The following is a 19,528-nucleotide window of genomic DNA, read 5'->3' as shown; positions in this document are numbered from 1 at the left end:
CACGACAAATTAGCCATCATAAAAAAAGTTGGTAGTTATACAGCAATCAAGCAGTTTCCAAGCGGTTTGTCACAAAGAAATCATCAAAGAAATATAAAAGGAAGAGAAGACATAGAGAAAAAGACCCCGAATCAAATACTCTCAAACAGAAAATATGTAATTTCAATTTCTTAGTTTAAACTTAAATATTTCTTTTAGTACTCGTGTGCTTGCGCCCCTTAGAGGCATTCTGTTTAGTTCCAATTGTAAATTATCGCCAATAAAACACTCATTTTTGGGACTTTGTTTCAAGAGGTCTATTCCTTACACAATCGTCTGATTCCTTTTTAATTGTTAGCGACTACCCACGCGAAACACTAGCCATGTAGCAGATTGATATTTTGGGGAATACGATTAAAAAAGGATCACTAAGATAATATTACTTACAAAATAAATTTATCCCAGAAAAAGCATATAGGGGAAGAAATTTATCTTGACAGCAATTTGGGCACTTCAGCATGCAAAATAACTTGCATTTTTTGTTAGACATCTCTACTACCTCCATAATCTTTTGTTGTAAGCAGTATCAGAAAGTTTAATGGGTTACTTAAAATGGAACAATATCTCAAGCAAAATCAATCTACAGGTATCAATTATACCTGTAAACAAGAGAAGAGAAAACTTCACATAGAGAGAATAAGAAATGATAACAATTACAAGTTCAGAATCATTAAAAATCAAACCAAATATATGCGACCAGTAAATGAATGGTTCTTAAGGACCCACTAATAAGGAAACTTAACAAGATATCTGTTTATTGCGTACATTTCACAATCAATCCAAATACAAATTTGAAAGTGCACCTGCCTCATGGTCTCAAAGTTTCTCCTAAGGAAGCATCACAAAAATTAACTTTCAAAAAAAAAAAAAGGGAAGAAATAATGTAGCCAATTTAAAAACTCAGCTAGATGGTCGACTGCCATTAAATTGTCTTAAAAGTCAATCATCTTGAAAATCATTCTGCTCCATATGGCTAGAAAAAAAATCCCCACAGTAGAATAGTAATGGCCTTTTGATGTAGTATAAGTTAAGAATTCAGAATTTGAGAACGTTGAAAGAAAAGCAGCAAAAGAAGCAAAACACATACAGTAGAAAAGATAAGAAGAGAAGGAGAAAGAAGAGGGTGGTGGAAAAGATGTAGCTTTCAATTCATTCCATCAATCTGTCCTTTCCATGCAAAAGGATGTCTACATATATAACATACAACTACAAAAATGAAAAAGGGCTTTGGCAACCCAAAACAATAATACTAGCTCGAAGCAAAAAATTTAACTAGCCCAATTACAAAATATAGTACAAGCCCAATGTAAAATACTAGGCTAGTCCAATGTTGAGTAGATGTCCTCATCAACTCTCCCAGGGTGGGAGAAAACTCGTCTCTGTCCAGTGAATAGTTGCAGTCAGTCGCCCAACCGTAAACTGAGTGGTTGGACAAATCTCTTCTGATGTCCATATACACATGTGATGGGTAGTCTGGGCAATGGAAGATCATACTGGCCCCTATAAAGCTCCAACAAGTCAGGATCAGGCTATTGGAGTGTCTCTCTAGGGATCCATGTACATCAGAATCAAGTCGTCCTACCTAACGAACAAGAAAGTGCTGAATTTCTCCATCATTGGTCAATATAATCTGTTCATCTAAAAAAACATCAATCTTATCTTTGGGTATTGTGACAGGGGGTGTTGAAGTAAGGGTAGCGATGGGTTCAGGTTAAAAGTCAATAGATGAGGGTAGCAAAGGGTCATCAGAGGGCTTGAAATGACCTTTATAAGTAACTAAATCCTCAACATTGAAAGTAGAGTAGTATCCAAAATGTGATGGAAGATCAATGACATATGCATTTGGACCAACACGCTTTAAGATTTTAAAAGGACAAGCGCTATGGGCTTGCAATTTGGAAGCGAATCCAGATGGACGTTGTTCCGGTCTAATTCGGATCATCACATAATCCCCAATTTTAAATTCAACATGTCGTTTATGCAAATCAGCTCGAAGTTTATATGATGCTTTACTTGCCTCTAGTTATTTATTGATCTCAATATGCAACTCATGAAGATGTTGTACAAATGCCTCAGCTGACACAGACACATTAGCATGTGGGGACATAGGGACAAGGTCTAAAGGCTTCCTAAGTTTATAACCATGAACAATTTCAAAAGGACTCATGCCTAAAGACCGATTCATGGAACTATTATATGCAATCTGGGCTATCAGGAGGATTAAATCCCAATTCCTCAAATTTTTTTAAACTAGACATCTTAATAGGTTACCAAGACTGCGATTAACAACTTCAGTTTGATCATCAGTTTGAGGATGATACACAGTGGAAAATTTCAACTTAGTATCAACCATGTGCCATAAGGTTCTCCAGATGTGGCTAGTGAACCGAACATCCCTATTCGACATAATGGTCTTAAGAAGGCCATACAATTTAACAATCTCTTAGAATCCATGTGCAGTCCAAATCAGGTGGAACGACTCAACAAACAAGGAGGTACTAAATCCTGCCATCATTGGTCAATACAACAAGTTCATCTAAAATAATATCAATTTTATTTTTGTGTGCTGTGACGAATGGTATTGAAGGAGAAATATCAACATAGTCAAGTTAGAGTCCACAAAGCTAAGTAGAAAATGATTATCAAACGAATTAAAACGGTATTTGTAAGTAATGAAATCCTCAATATTTAAAGTAGAGCAATAGCGAAAATGTGATGAGTGATTAATGACATTTGCATGTGGACTAACATGCTTTAAAATTTTAAAAGAACCAATACTACAGGCTTGCAATATAGCATATTTCCCAATATTAAATTTAAAATTTCACTTATGCAAATTAGCTTGAAGTTTATATAATACATTGCTTGCTTCAAATTGTTTTATTAATCCCAATATGCAAGTTATGAAAATGATGTGCAAATGCCTTAGCTGACATAGACACACTAGCATGTGGGGACATTAGAATAAGGTCTAAAGGTTTCCTATACTTATAACCATAAATTCTTCGACGAAACTCGTACCTATAAACCGATTCACAAAATTATTATATGTAATTTGAATTGTTGGAAGGATCAAATTCCAATTCCCAATATTTTCCTTAAAAATGGCATGATTACACAAATCATTAGAACGCTGGGTTGGATAAGCGTACAATATACAACATTTGACTGAGAGGTATCGAGAGCAAGGGGTACAATCCCTAGATTCATAGGAAAAGTCTGGATACAAGATAAGGAAGTGTTTTCAATATCATTTAAGTTATCACATTCTTTAGGTTTAGGTTCATAGACTTGATCTTCTAATGACTCACGTTCTACATCTTTTCGTTCCTCAATGACTAAAGCTCGACTATAACATCTAAATGCGATATGACTAAAGCCTTTACAATTGAAGCACTGCAGGCGGGAAGAAGTTTTTGGAATTTCGGGAGTTTTACCCTTATTTTCCAACACAGTGGGAACATTATATGGGGAAGGCAGGGACTTAACAGGCAAAGGTGGGACGAATGAGACGGAAGGACGATTGTCAACACGCCTTCCATTTGGAGTCTTAGTAACCAACTCATAATCTTGGACTAAAGAATAAGCATGATCAAGGGTAGTGACACCTCGAAGTATAAGCTCACGCCTAAGATCATCTTTTAGTCCCTATCTAAACCTACTTGAAGTCATTGCCTCATCCTCAACGACATGACATCACATTCGAAATTCATCAAATTGAGTAACATAGTCAGTCACTGGTCACTTTCCCTGTGTAAGGGTATTCCATTGGTCCAACAAGTTGCCCCTGTAAGATTGGGGCAAATACTTTTCTTGAAGGGAACGCTTCATTTCCTCCTAACTTCCAACTGGAAGTGCACGACGCCTCTCAAGGTGATCCTCAACACTTTCCCAGAAGAGTTGGGCGGTGCCAGTTAATTTCAGACTAGCAAATTGGACACGTCGATCCTCTGGGACTCCATACCATGCCAAGAAACGATCAATGTCTCTAATCTACTGAGTAAAAACTCTAGGATCTAAGCAACCATCGAAAATAGGAGCGTCTAACTTGATTTTTCTAAAGTAACGCTCGTCATGGTGTGGAGAAAAATGATTATCGCGACGTCCATGACCTCGGTCTCGATCACGGTCCTGATCTCTATTCCTTTGATCACGTCGAGGATGTTGTCTATCACCTTCTCAACGATAATAGGGTACATTATGGGACATTTTAGAGTTATCAGCGTCAATCGAACGAGGGGTTTGTTCAAAATTGTCCAACCTAGCAACTAGGTCTCTACTCTCTTCACGAGTAATAGCCATCTCGGTTTGGACAGTCGCTATTTGAGTCTGTAAATGTTGCTAACTAGTGACAAGTTAGCTAATTGTCTAGTTAGTGCATCAAACTGTGAGGGATCCATGGTGAATGTACTAGAACTAGGTGTGATTAGACGAACACTACGCAACTGCATGCAATGTAATACCAACTATATAACTTGCGATGGAGAGATCAATGAACAACAAATGCAAATAACGAAAAATAACAACTTGAGCATTTAAATTAAAGGGTTGGGATTAAGTAAGTCCAAATATGGCAAGCTAATACTGCTGATACATGTAAAATAACAAAGCGAGGGTCAAATTACCAGTCTAAATCTAATCACGTAAAATAAGTGGGATAAAAGTGGAGGTTTAACAAGGGTTCAATTATGTAATTTCAAGCAAAGTGATATAATAGCAGAACATAAAATTAACTGATGTGATTTTAAATTAACAGTAATATAGACCAAATATAGATAAAAAACAGTAACTCTCCTTTTTTTGTTTGCTGAAGTAACTAGATTGATCAACAGGACAAGAAGAGGTACCTGCCAAAACAATGTTAGAAAATATTTTTTTTTTTCGCCTTTTCTTTTCTGTTCCTTTTTTTATTTTAAAAAAAAAACTTACAAAATCAAACTAATTTACGTATAACAAACAACATCGGCTATAACTGAGGCCCAATACTAACAATCATGGCCCACTCTTCCAAAATACACAAACAAACAGAGGCTCAATCCATTATGTTGGGAGAGTGAGATTGGGCAAAACTTTTGGGGTTGCTGGCGAAAGAGATGGCAGCCGTTGGTTGTTGACTGGCGACGACGATGTAGATCCTCGACGATAGTTTGGATTTGTAGCGGCGAGTGTGGTGGTGTATTTTGCTGCTACGGAATATGGGTGACTGATTGTGAACGATTACTGGTGGCGGTTGGGTACGGGATTTCCGATTGTGGTGGTGGTCGGCAAAGGAAAGGGTTAAGTATTTGGGTCGTCAGTTTAGCAGCAGTTGGCGGGTAGTAAAATTTTCGGGTTACTGTATTGCCGGCGGTTACTGTTCATTGTGTAGAATTGGGAGTTTTGCCGGTTGGGATTAAAGTTGGTGGTTCACGTTGGCGGAGTTGTCGAAGATGGAGGGTAGTGGTGTTTATTGATGTTGGGCTGGTGAAGTCGTGGGTAGCTTAGTGATGCAGTGTGCTACTAACGAAGGAGGCAGAGTTGTTAATTTCAGTTGCTGTTTGAAGTGGGTTGTGTGTATGGTTACTGGGTTTGTGTTATGACAGGTTGTGTATATGGTGTATACAGGGTTCCATTGGTTATAATATGGGCTAGAGAGATTGATGGTGTGGACTTGCCGCACGGTGAAACATTTCTTCACTTCCATGGCAATCTGTGACTGTAATTCTCAGTTGAAGGTGTTGGAACCAGGTTTGACTCTGATACCAAGTTGATGTAGTATAAGTTAAGAATTCAGAATTTGTAAACGTTGAAAGAAAAGCAGTGGAAGAAGCAGAACACATACAGTAGAAAAGAGGAGGAGGAGGAGAGAAGAGAAAGAGAAAGAAGAGGGCGGTGGAAAAAATGTAGCTTTCAATTCATTCCATCAATCTGTCCTTTCCATGCAAAAGGATGTCTACATATATAACATACAACTACAAAAAAGAAAAAGGGCTTGGGCATCCCAAAACAGTAATACTAACACAAAGCAAAAAATTAACTAGCCAAATTACAAAATATACTACAAGCCCAATGTAAAATACTACGCTAGTCCAATGTTGAGTAGATGTCCTCGTCACCTTTCAGGACATACAGGGCTGTAGTAAGCGAACTTGACATGGAATGTCACCATACGTCTAGGGTATAAAGGCAAGTTATATATCAAGAAGGCAAACACTATTCAATATGCAGTATTCTTAAAAAACAATAATCAAACTTCATCTTGTGTTTGAGCGAGTATCAAGAGGTTCAGTTATTGGCCAGAGGGAATCAAAAGGAACAATGTAAGCGATCTAAAAATATTATTATTGGACTTGGAATCAATTAACAGTCTTTTATTTGACGAATACTCAACTGACAATGTGCAGTAAAATTACTTAATAATAAAAAAAAGCTGAAACAGAACAGACTCACTCTACATAGATCTCCACATAGCAATCAATAACTATAATTTTCATATTAAAGAAAGCTCATGGTAACTTTTGATTGAATGAAAACAACAACAAACATCGAATTGTACAAGATTTAACCATCCTGTTCTACAAGTTTTTTTTTTTTACAAATTGTAAAATACTATACAATGGACAAGACTGAATGACTTAGACAAATTGAAACAAAAGAAGGAAAGAAAAATCTAAGTGTTTTCTGTCATATTCAAGTGGAACTTGAAACATTAAATGGAAAGAAGTCTAAAACTAGAAAAGCATAATGAATAGACAATAAAAGAGAGAAAGAATAACTCCATTTATGTATTCCGTCCACTGTCATCGAGCATCATTCCTTTAAGACTTTTAGCAAGCCAAATAGCTGTATCCCTGGGAGAAACTTTTTCTTTTCCAAAAGGTTTCAAAATGACAGCAAGTTCTTCCAGTCTATCCTGCTGAAGCAAGTCAGCAGACAATTCCAATAGCCCTTCAAGTGCCTCTGCTCTCTGCTTAAAGGACGTAATGTCTAAAATTTCCTTCAAGGGAGGTTCCTCTGGTGTCGAAAGGTTAGGTTTTGCAGGTTCTAATGAGTCTGAATTGGGAGCTGCAGGAGTGAGATTAGTGGGAGCCTTCACATCTATTTCCTTAGTGACGGGATTTTCAGAAAGATTTGGAGTTGTCGTATTTACTAAGCAACTGGGAGATTTTGGAGCTGAGGGAGAAGCTGTATCTTTTGTATCAACATCGTCCCTAGCAACACTTATCAGATTCCGAACGTCCACAATCTTATCAACATTTTCCATTACTGGATGTTCACTCCCAACACGGAAACTACTGTGGCGTATCACATGTATCACATCACCAAAAGCTGGTGGAAGATGAGTACCGGCTGGCTTTTCAATAATTGCATTTTGCAAAAGAATTCCATTATCTGACAGCAAATTCTTCAGACTGGATGAAATAGGAAGGACTGTGGAATGGGAAGAATCTGTTACTGTGGAAACTAGTTTCTTCACCGTAAATTTATCATCATCATCAGATGCTGAATTGAGTTTTGATTGGGTTGCGACTTCAATCTTATTAATGGGGTTTATAGTTGGAGCATCCTTTTTTTCCTCGAGTAATTCTTCACAGGACTCCATAGCTTCAATTGAAGTCAGTTTCTCATCGCAGGCACTACTAGCATCATTCTCCGAGTGTTCTTCAAATACTCCTACAGAAGATACCATAGATTTAACTTTACTTTCGTGATTTTCCTCTGATGAATATGTTAGCCTTTCAAAGTGTGATGTTGATGAGGGGGAAAAGCTTGGTCGAGACTCGGGGATTTCAATTTCAGTGGTTACAGGATTCTCTGATTTATTATTATTCCCATAACTTTCCGCACATGTTTCCAGTCTACCAGAGAGTGAAGAGGAGGCTGAAAAGCTGGGTTGAGATTCATTTTTTGTGGTTCGCGGATTCTTGGATATATTGTTATTCCCATGAGTTTCCACGTATTGATTTTCTAGCCTTTCAGAGAGTGAAGAGGAGGCTGAAAAGCAGGGTTGGGATTCAATGATAGCAATTTCAGTGGATTGCTCATTACTCTGAAGTCTCTCTTCAGACAGGCGAATAAAAGGAGTTGTTGCATCATCACAAAGCTCAAATCCTTGAATCGAGATTGAAGAGGACGCAGAATTGCTGCTGTCTGCCTGAACTCTTTTCGAGACTGCGGCTACAGCCTTTTGAGAATGCAGCACAATTTCCCTTGAACAAGGCACTGAATCGGAGTTACCATCAGGATTCGGGGGATCATTTGGACTCACATTTATATTATTATTCATCATGTTGTTTGGAGTATCACTCCCCACTTGCCTCATCCGTCCCGGAAATGATGACCTTCTGACCAGGGTCGGAGGGGTTTTCTGTCTTGTCCTCATAGAATATCCATCTTCAGCAATAGCCTTCACAGGCCCAGAGCCAGAGGGAGGTATTCCCTCGTGTCTAGGTTTAGTCTTTGGAGTGGTTTCCATGACAGGTAACTATGGAGATAGAACATACATCAATTACAATCAAGATAACTACAGGTATTAGTTAAGAGAAAAGAATGAAATTCTAGTACCTGGTGCTTCAATGAATGCGTTACTTTCGTTCGTTTCGTGGAATCAGAGTTGTCCTTTACTGATAAATTCGGTGGTGTCTCTGCAGTAGCCTTAAGACCAGAATTATAAGCACTTGGTCCGGTGACTTTGGGAGACGCTTCAGTAGAAAGTCTCTGGTTACCTGCACCGCTAACTTTTGGATGGTTCCTTCTCAAGGGAGAACTGCTTTCTCGGGCTTTTTCTTCTTTAAGGGCCATCATAATGTTTTTAATTGCTTTTGGTTGCTTAGATTCAGTGCCAGATCTCCTTTCCTCGTGCTGTGGTTTCATAACCTCGCGTTCCTTAGTATTTCCAGGGATCATGTCGGTTTGTTGTTGATCCTCACTCGGATGAAGCTGCCGGCTGATCATGTCATCGTCATCCATAGAAGCCAAATCTGTATTGACAGCTTTGTTGTTGCTATTGAAAATGATCTCCTGCACATTTCTCTCGGTCGACATCAAGCTATCTCTGTCGCTGCAAGAACTATTGCTACTTTGACTTTCACCCATATTCTTCCTATTGTCTCGACCTATAGAAAGGGGTTTTTGGGGTGAATTTGCAGCAGAAGGATTATAGGATGGGCGGTACTGATCAATGTAAGGCTGTAAATACGGGTGCTTTAGCATGTCCGATGCCTAATAACATTGAAACGTATAGTTACAACAATATCCTCATAATCAGTGTACATATGAATATTTGCAAACTGATATCAAGAAGTGCTTACCGTAGGCCGATGTTCGGGATTTTTTCTAAGCATGCCCTTGATTAGTGTTTTCCTGTGAATGAGACATGTTCCAAATTGTTTTCAATATGTTACAGCTGTATAAAGAAATGTAGAACATTTCATCAAGGCACGCTCAAAATAAAATACTATTACTAGATGTTGATGCTTCAGAACAAACTGTCATTGCTAGAGAAGGAAGTGATTTAATCAAACCCATTAGTTTTACCATCTGAAGATTAATACTCAATTCAACCTGATGAGTTGAACGCCCAACGCAGCATATAAGAATTTGAACGCCAAATCGTTCAGAAAATATCTGGAGTCCCAACGCAGGGAATTATGAAATCATGCCAACTATACTAACAGGAACTTTCTTTGTGTAATTCTCTCCCCACCATCATGATAAGATCAAAATCGATCAATCAGACCAAGAAGAGGATTTCCTCTAGTTCTATGAACTTTTCTAGAATACTCTCTTCTTGAATGTCATTCAAAAAGTAAGACAAGGATTTCTAAACTAAATTTCAAACTGAAGTACGGTATTTCAGTTAAAGATACAGAGAAAAAGCAGAAAACTGGCCTTCAATTGAGGGGTTTCAAGGACAAAGGTACATAAGAAATAGCAGCACAATTACAATAATCATCGAGGACAGTTGACTTACAAGAATGGGGAGTAACATGGAGGCAAAGGACCAATCAACGATCGGTTAATCTTGCTTATTAAGCCTGCCATATCCTGAAACATAAATGTTATAAGCACTAAAACATATCTGAAATAACTGAGGAACCCCGTACTCTTGAAATAGGACAAATGAACTAGACAAAGCATAAGGTATTGACAAATGGGACCAAAAAAAATGAAAGCAACAGATCATTAATCTCATTTGGCTAATAACTTCAAATCGAGTACTCGGTAAAATGCAAGAGCATGGACAAGCATCTGTGCCGGTGTGCTCATACAAATGTGTTTATGACTATCGATAAATTTCCAATGAGACGGTAACCAGGTTTTGTTGATCTCAGTTAACTGAATGTGTATATACACCGTGGTACAGAAGGACATACATATCAACATATACACTTGCATGCACAAGAAACGAAATAGAGCAAAAAGAAAGGGGAGGGAACCAAAATTCACAAATTAAACTACCATTTTGATGAGTAGGACAAAACATATAAAGAAACTAGGACAGACGCAGGTAAAAACTAAAATACGGGGAGGAAATCTTACAAAAGCCTTGAATGCAGGACGATGAGCAGCCATTTCATATACACAGCAACCTGGTAAAAAATAAAAATATGAGTAGAAGAAAACGCAGAAAAAAATTTGTGGGGCAGTAAACTTTTAAGAAATATATAGAATTTTTTTTATCTCCATGATACTTAAAACTTTCACAACATTCAAGTGGGATTAGAACAAAGCAACCAATAGCATCTCACAAGAGGTTCAAAATGGTTACTTTGTCCCATTGCAAAATGCAAGGATATGTGGATAGATACTTCAATGACCTTTGGCACCATTGGCACAAAGCTTTGATGTTCCAAAAGAGGAATATAAGAATAGACATACCAAGTGACCAAATATCAGATTTGAAACCATAAGGAATATCTGCCAGAAGTTCAGGACACATATAATTTGGAGTGCCAACAACCTGGGCAGGAAAAACAATACAAGAATTAGCTTCTCGAACTCATATTCACGATAAATCCTTACACAATTATATTTATTCGCCGAACTCCTATACTTACTTCCTAAAGATTAATTCATTCAATTGCATTTTAATTCATGTAAATTCATGAATTCTATTATTATTGACTTCAACAAAAAGAACCAACAGAAAATGCAAGGAAACACGGCAGCTTTTCGAACTTCACTCCATAGCTGGGAAAAGGGATGGTTAATGTGTATGCTAAGCAAGAACTTACAGAAGAAGCCAAATCATCTGCTTTCAAAGTTTTAGCAAGTCCAAAATCCCCTGCAACAAAACAAGAAGATTATTAGCAAAGAGGTATGAAAAGGCTATTAGCAAAGAGGTATGAAAAGGCTAGTTTTAAAGTCAACAAAATACATAAATTTCAAACTCACCCAGACGAATATCTTGATCTTTGGTAAGAAAAATGTTGGAGCACTGCCAAGAAAATACTAAGAAAATCAGCCCAGAAAATCATTTAAGGAACAGAGAAACTATAGATAAACCATTTAACAAACAAGAACTATACTTTTAGGTCCCGATGGAGAACGAAATTGGAATGCAAATATTCAACTGCCAACAATAGCTGTGTGAACCACTTCAAGAGTTTCTGCACAGGACATGTATTAAACAGTTGCATTAACTACCCAAAGAGAAAATGAATTCTGTTAAGTTATTAGAGCGTATAAAGAATCTTCTTATTTATCATAAATTTGTAATCAGCAAAAAAATTACTTTTAGTGGCAAATATTCATACCTCCTCTGGAAAGCACTGGCCATTTGATTTTTTCATCAGTTCAGCCCTGTTAAAGGTCAATCATCCATAGCTCATAAAATTTCATAAAAGAAGACAACCCAACAGAATAACAACATTATTAAGCACATTCTAGTTATGAAGTGATTTAATCAAACCCATTAGTTTTACCATCTGAAGATTAATACTCAATTCAACCTGATGAGTTGAACGCCCAACGCAGCATATAAGAATTTGAACGCCAAATCGTTCAGAAAATATCTGGAGTCCCAACGCAGGGAATTATGAAATCATGCCAACTATACTAACAGGAACTTTCTTTGTGTAATTCTCTCCCCACCATCATGATAAGATCAAAATCGATCAATCAGACCAAGAAGAGGATTTCCTCTAGTTCTATGAACTTTTCTAGAATACTCTCTTCTTGAATGTCATTCAAAAAGTAAGACAAGGATTTCTAAACTAAATTTCAAACTGAAGTACGGTATTTCAGTTAAAGATACAGAGAAAAAGCAGAAAACTGGCCTTCAATTGAGGGGTTTCAAGGACAAAGGTACATAAGAAATAGCAGCACAATTACAATAATCATCGAGGACAGTTGACTTACAAGAATGGGGAGTAACATGGAGGCAAAGGACCAATCAACGATCGGTTAATCTTGCTTATTAAGCCTGCCATATCCTGAAACATAAATGTTATAAGCACTAAAACATATCTGAAATAACTGAGGAACCCCGTACTCTTGAAATAGGACAAATGAACTAGACAAAGCATAAGGTATTGACAAATGGGACCAAAAAAAATGAAAGCAACAGATCATTAATCTCATTTGGCTAATAACTTCAAATCGAGTACTCGGTAAAATGCAAGAGCATGGACAAGCATCTGTGCCGGTGTGCTCATACAAATGTGTTTATGACTATCGATAAATTTCCAATGAGACGGTAACCAGGTTTTGTTGATCTCAGTTAACTGAATGTGTATATACACCGTGGTACAGAAGGACATACATATCAACATATACACTTGCATGCACAAGAAACGAAATAGAGCAAAAAGAAAGGGGAGGGAACCAAAATTCACAAATTAAACTACCATTTTGATGAGTAGGACAAAACATATAAAGAAACTAGGACAGACGCAGGTAAAAACTAAAATACGGGGAGGAAATCTTACAAAAGCCTTGAATGCAGGACGATGAGCAGCCATTTCATATACACAGCAACCTGGTAAAAAATAAAAATATGAGTAGAAGAAAACGCAGAAAAAAATTTGTGGGGCAGTAAACTTTTAAGAAATATATAGAATTTTTTTTATCTCCATGATACTTAAAACTTTCACAACATTCAAGTGGGATTAGAACAAAGCAACCAATAGCATCTCACAAGAGGTTCAAAATGGTTACTTTGTCCCATTGCAAAATGCAAGGATATGTGGATAGATACTTCAATGACCTTTGGCACCATTGGCACAAAGCTTTGATGTTCCAAAAGAGGAATATAAGAATAGACATACCAAGTGACCAAATATCAGATTTGAAACCATAAGGAATATCTGCCAGAAGTTCAGGACACATATAATTTGGAGTGCCAACAACCTGGGCAGGAAAAACAATACAAGAATTAGCTTCTCGAACTCATATTCACGATAAATCCTTACACAATTATATTTATTCGCCAAACTCCTATACTTACTTCCTAAAGATTAATTCATTCAATTGCATTTTAATTCATGTAAATTCATGAATTCTATTATTATTGACTTCAACAAAAAGAACCAACAGAAAATGCAAGGAAACACGGCAGCTTTTCGAACTTCACTCCATAGCTGGGAAAAGGGATGGTTAATGTGTATGCTAAGCAAGAACTTACAGAAGAAGCCAAATCATCTGCTTTCAAAGTTTTAGCAAGTCCAAAATCCCCTGCAACAAAACAAGAAGATTATTAGCAAAGAGGTATGAAAAGGCTATTAGCAAAGAGGTATGAAAAGGCTAGTTTTAAAGTCAACAAAATACATAAATTTCAAACTCACCCAGACGAATATCTTGATCTTTGGTAAGAAAAATGTTGGAGCACTGCCAAGAAAATACTAAGAAAATCAGCCCAGAAAATCATTTAAGGAACAGAGAAACTATAGATAAACCATTTAACAAACAAGAACTATACTTTTAGGTCCCGATGGAGAACGAAATTGGAATGCAAATATTCAACTGCCAACAATAGCTGTGTGAACCACTTCAAGAGTTTCTGCACAGGACATGTATTAAACAGTTGCATTAACTACCCAAAGAGAAAATGAATTCTGTTAAGTTATTAGAGCATATAAAGAATCTTCTTATTTATCATAAATTTGTAATCAGCAAAAAAATTACTTTTAGTGGCAAATATTCATACCTCCTCTGGAAAGCACTGGCCATTTGATTTTTTCATCAGTTCAGCCCTGTTAAAGGTCAATCATTATGGCTCATAAAATTTCATAAAAGAAGACAACCCAACAGAATAACAACATTATTAAGCACATTCTAGTTAAAAAATTTATGGTACAAAACTCACACGTCACCACCCTCACAGTAGCCGGTAACAATGCAAACATAGCAACCCTACATTAGCATCAGATACTGAGAGTTCAGTTAGAAAAATACAATTTCCAATGAAATTCATAATTGACTGAATCAAAAGAAACCATCAAATTGTTGTGGCAAGGAAAAGCTTCAACGACTACTACCTTCTCAACCCATGCTTCCTTGAATTCAACAATATACGGGTGCTGTATCCGTGCAATTAATGCCATCTACAAATTCAAATTTATACACATTTAGCCTTTTCTCTCTTAGCATTAGTACAAATTTGGAAAAGAAAATTTATCTTATGCACACAAGCAGAAAACACTAAATTGGGAGTAAACCCTTCGAGACCTTAAAGAAATGGAAATCATACATGATTACTTGCGCACAAACTGACAAATTAAATTTAGACCATTATCCCAGAAAATTTCGTTGGCAAATTACTCAAAAAAAAAAAAAAAAAAGATTGCAAAGCAAGATCAATGGAAATCAGTAACAATATCAATGTACCTCTTGATGAGCAGATCTCCTGCACCGTTCAGTTTGTCGGGCTAGTCGAATCTTCTTAAGAACGTACCTACATTTTTATTCCAAGAATAAATGAGTAAAATGGAAAAATCCAGCATTTGAATTCATCAAATCTTCCAGCAAAAATTTGTAGAAATGAATATTAACCAAATTCTTACTTTTTTCTCTCCAACTTGTGATTTACCAAAATGGCGGCACCAAAAGCTCCACGCCCAATCTGCTCCATGATCTCATATTGATCCATTCTTGATTCCATCATTTTCCAAACTTCAGCCCCAAAACACCCTTCCACTAACTGCAAATATGATAGAAAAACCCCAGAAAAATGCGAAGTTTGGATCTTTTGCAACTTTTTCTACTTATTGGCATATCCTTCCACCGCATATGAAAAGTGGCACTAAAAATTCCTGGAAATGAAAAGGGCATTAGTGCATCTATTCTGGGCATCAAGAAATGAAAATTCTATTACGGGTTCAATCAAGAAAAGCAAGCAAAAAAAAAAAAGTGAACCTCAACTTTGTGTTTGTTGTTGCCGTCTCTGATCTGGAGAAACAGTTTTATTCGATTTTCCTCGAAGAAAATAGCAGTTTTAAATCCATTTTTTACTTCTTTAATTATTATAACTGAAAAACATGGTTCAGCAATTAATCATAGTTAGGGAAGGTTGGTTGCTATCATTTAATAATATTATTGTTTTTGTTTATTTGTTCAATCTTTAGTGGTACACACTAGAGCCCTACATGACTCTTTATCTTAAAATTTTTTATTTCTCGATACTCTTTTTCAATCATACTTTTGCATGATAAATATTTTATACATAAATTTAAAAAAAATTTATTTTTAATCACATATTTTTCAAAAAATTACTATTCAAAATAGTATTTTTCCCCCAATTTCTCTTTATGATATGTCCTATTGTCAACTAATTCTTCCTGTGGCTGTGAGTAGGAACTGGTAGCCGGGCTTGATTATGAGCTGTCCTCTTAATGGCACAAAAGTATATGCTAAGTTAAAACTGGTGCAATTATTTCGATTCTATCATGAAACTTTCATTGATCCATAGGCAATCCTATTTTTTAATAGTCTCTTACAACTAATGATGTTCAATATCATCTAACTTTAAATAAAAGAAAGGAGCTTTAATAATTGCAGAGCTAAACAAAAGGTTCGAAATCGATTTCATTGCCATTTTTGTTTGTCGAAGTTTTTTATAAAAGTTGACGATATATGTAGTTGAAAAGTTGATAAAATTTGTGGATCTCTTAAATGTGTAGTTTGAAATTATTTGTGACCTTTTTAGCAAACACTAAAATTAAAAACGTGGTCAAAAAGATACGTAAATGTAGCACATTAAAACGAGTGCAGAAGATGAGTTTTTTTTTTTTTTTGTATATATATTTTTTTAAAGAAATTACACCTAATGGCGAATTTCTTTAAGGACGTAGATGAAGAAGTACAAATTTAGTAGGGAGTTACATCGACTTCCAACCAAAGGAAAAAAGGAGAGAGAACTTATTAACAGCTTGTTTGGGAGTGATTTTTTGGTCCAAAAAATTGATTTTTTAACAGTTATTTCACTATTTCAGCCGTCATATTTGACTTCTTCTCTCACAGGTAGACCCCACTTTTCTCCTAATCTTCAAAAAATTAATTCTTAAAATCACTCCCAAACAGACTTTAATTATAAAAATAATTAAACTGAAAATAATAATTCTGAAATTAAAGCATGCTCTTGGCTCTGCCATCTCAGCAATGAGCTTCTGTGCCGACAAATACCAGCTGGAGAGCTAATAGAGGCCCCACAATACACTAATCATATGGGACCACCTCCATCGTAGCCGTGAACCATACTCAATCCAGGCCGTCCGATTGATGGAATACCCTGGTAGTTGACTACAGTATTACTCAATCCAGTTGAAATTGTCAATCCAAATCTTCAAATGATTTGCAATTGTACTCAATTTAATAGTGATACATTGTACAAGCACGTGAATCGGTTAGTTCTTGCTCCCCTGGATAACATGTGCTATGCACGTGTCACGTGCTCTATTTTATCAAACCAGAAAAATTTTAAATTTTCACTAGGAGCATGACTCAATAAAAATAATGGTGAATAAGTGAGTAAAACTCATATATATCTCAAAAAACATGAATAATGACTAAATTAACCGTTTATAAACATGAATTAAACATAGATTATGTTTATCGTTGAGAATATTATTATGTCTTCTACCACTAGAGTGTGCACTCTTCAATTGAATATCATACTGAAATTAGCATTACTCATCGATAGTGTTGAGGATAGCCACTCAATTGAAGATCATTAATATTACTGGTGAACATTCCTCATCGATTTCTCAAGAAATTAATAAAAATGAGCCAAAAAAAGTAGACGATTCATGGGCCTTAATCCACGACCCAGTTCGTGAAAAAATTGAGTTTGATTCTATCCATGTGTCATGCAGTGAGAATACTTATCTCCCCATTAGGCATAGTAAGGTTGCCAAAATTTAGAATTGTGGCTTATTTTATTAAACATTGTGCAAATGAATAATGACATGATTATATATAGGTATTTTCTTAACATCTCATTCATAAGCATGAACGTGTGTTAGTTGTTCGAACTTGTCGGCCTAAGAATGAAGAAAATGCTGACTTAAGGCATGGAATCTCAAGAGTTGGGACCTGCTGTCCGTAAAAATTGGTATTAGAGCGAGATCACTCAAATGTGCGTTGTTGATTGTGGGAGAGCAATGATGCGCATTGTTGCGGAGAAAATATTTTGGGCCACATATTATATTGACAAGCATGCAGAACGCAACAAACGAAGTTGCGTGAGTGTGCCTATATGCCTTTCAAGTGGTTTAGTGGATCGTACATTGGACGGTACAATGATTCAAATTGTGTATTTGCTCCAACATGTGCCAAGGCTCTGTAGTTGGAGGCCGTTCATTCGAGGAACTAACGCTTATAGGGGGTTCATGGTGAAAGTTGGTGTTGGAGAAGACTGCATGTATGTGTGCGAGGGAGTATTGTTTGAATATCCATCCATGAGGAGATGTTGTTGGTGTTATTCTTGCAATGAGAGGGATGCATGTAGTTGCAAAGCTCATTTCCCACTACAAAGGCATAAGCATATTCGAATGGGTGAGAATTCCACTCAATGAGAACACTTATCTCTTCATCCGGCACGATAAAATCGCCAATGGTTAGACGTGTAACCTAAATTACTAATTAGTGTACTAATAAATGATCAAATGCATATATTTTCCTAACGTCCTACCCATAGGCCATAAGCATGTGCATATTCCAATTGTTCGGGCTTGTCGGCCTAAAAATGAAGGGAATGTTATTTTAAGGCGTAGAATCTTGAGAGTAAACCTTGTAGTCCATGAAATTATGGCTTGTCATAAAACAAGTTTGAGCCTTCCATTATTTATGAAAACTTGATTATCGAGCATATGTGTTCGAGTTGAAATAGAAATGAATTATTTTTAACTTTTTCCCCCCAATACGCCAAGCGCAAAATAGACATGATTTATGACTGTTAAATAAAATTTCTTGATAACATGCCAAGTGGCGTATTCCTAGTTGATTGATATCTCAGTTGCCGGACCGCATTGTTGGGGAGGCTACAATTTGTGGGCCGGGTCTCATATGATCTATTATGCGCACATGGCGTATCATAAAACGACGCAGGCATCCTTCTTAGGGAACATTTGCTGTTTCGGACTCCTCTGATGAATGTGGGCCCACTTGTGTATTCCTTTCAATTTTATCAAATTAAAAAATAATAATAATTACCAACTTATTAATATTACTAATAGAATTTACCGTCAATGCCAATTTTGTATGTCTAATTTCTAATATAATATGTGAATTTGAATCATGTCTCTTGCACGTTAACTTTGTTGGACTGATGAAGACCAAGTGCAAGCAGTAGCGTCTTATACTTTTTCAAAGACAAATGTATAAACGATTCATCAATATCTACGAGAGTGAATCAAGCGAGGGAAGAACATTTACCTACGGCACATTACACTATTGCAAATCCATTTTGTTAAATCTTATTTTCGAGTAAATAAATAGTTTCTATAGTATGTGAGCTTAATTTGAAAATAAAGGAAGGTGGGGTGGGCGAGAAGTTTCGACACTTTGCCTACATTAAGCATTCAACTATAGAAGGTTTAAAACCCATAAAAAGTGATTAACTACATTATTTTAACGATTTTCTACAACTTTTCTTTTATTTATTGGCAAATTATCTCCTTTATGTTTTGATTAGCAATTCTAGGTTGATGTTAAAATCTCTCAAAACATGAGATTTGAGAGTACAAGTAATCACGAATAAGATTGGAAAGTATGGTATCATTATATTGTTAAAATGCATATTTGATTACTTTTACAACAACAAAGTATGAAACACGTATTTAGATCTAACTTAAAGTTGCATAGGTATGTCGTCTTTAGAAACCATGTCGACCCTCTTTTTACGGGATTATTTCTGTCATATGGTTGATTGTACTTTCGTAACCTTTCTAAGACCATTTAGAGGTGGATCTCGGCCGACTCACTTTCCTACTCCGATCTCGCTTGGCAGGATAGCTTGACCCGTAAAATATGTGAGTCTACTTGAGCTCACAAATGATTCGTATCAATCATT

At 36.3% G+C, this 19,528-nt stretch overlaps 1 protein-coding gene across 2 annotated transcripts; it reads right to left on the bottom strand.

Moving 5' to 3' along the window:
- Positions 1–6,513: 6,513 nt before the first annotated feature.
- Positions 6,514–15,504, bottom strand: LOC111388781 (serine/threonine-protein kinase Nek5). Of its 2 annotated transcripts, XM_023013584.1 has the most exons (15): positions 15,376–15,504; positions 15,024–15,272; positions 14,848–14,914; positions 14,499–14,564; positions 14,327–14,373; positions 14,168–14,213; positions 13,940–14,020; positions 13,806–13,848; positions 13,646–13,695; positions 13,290–13,371; positions 12,951–13,000; positions 12,382–12,455; positions 9,330–9,381; positions 8,584–9,240; positions 6,514–8,503 (listed from the first exon to the last, which is right to left on the bottom strand). In XM_023013584.1, the coding sequence occupies exons 2-15, from the start codon at positions 15,122–15,124 to the stop codon at positions 6,800–6,802; spliced, it is 3,120 nt and encodes a 1,039-aa protein (XP_022869352.1). In that variant the 5' UTR covers positions 15,125–15,272; positions 15,376–15,504; the 3' UTR covers positions 6,514–6,799. The 2 variants fall into 2 exon arrangements, with proteins under 2 accessions (XP_022869352.1, XP_022869351.1); XM_023013583.1 differs by lacking the exons at positions 12,382–12,455; positions 12,951–13,000; positions 13,290–13,371; ... (7 more) ...; positions 15,024–15,272; positions 15,376–15,504 and adding exons at positions 9,992–10,065; positions 10,561–10,610; positions 10,900–10,981; ... (2 more) ...; positions 11,550–11,630; positions 11,778–11,907.
- Between the last annotated feature and the right edge of the window lie 4,024 nt (positions 15,505–19,528).

This window comes from Olea europaea, unplaced genomic scaffold, assembly GCF_002742605.1.
Source record: "Olea europaea var. sylvestris unplaced genomic scaffold, O_europaea_v1 scaffold528, whole genome shotgun sequence".
Lineage (NCBI taxonomy): Eukaryota > Viridiplantae > Streptophyta > Magnoliopsida > Lamiales > Oleaceae > Olea > Olea europaea.
This window is presented reverse-complemented; position numbering and strand designations above follow the sequence as displayed.

Excerpts from the sequence above, each read along its gene's own strand:
- LOC111388781 (XM_023013584.1), bottom strand. The coding sequence starts at position 15,124 with ATGATGGAATCAAGAATGGATCAATATGAGATCATGGAGCAGATTGGG. Across the intron at positions 14,915-15,023 it reads CACAAGTTGGAGAGAAAAAA|GTACGTTCTTAAGAAGATTC; the intron begins GTAAGAATTTGG and ends ATAAAAATGTAG. Across the intron at positions 12,456-12,950 it reads GTCCTGCATTCAAGGCTTTT|GATATGGCAGGCTTAATAAG; the intron begins GTAAGATTTCCT and ends TTTATGTTTCAG.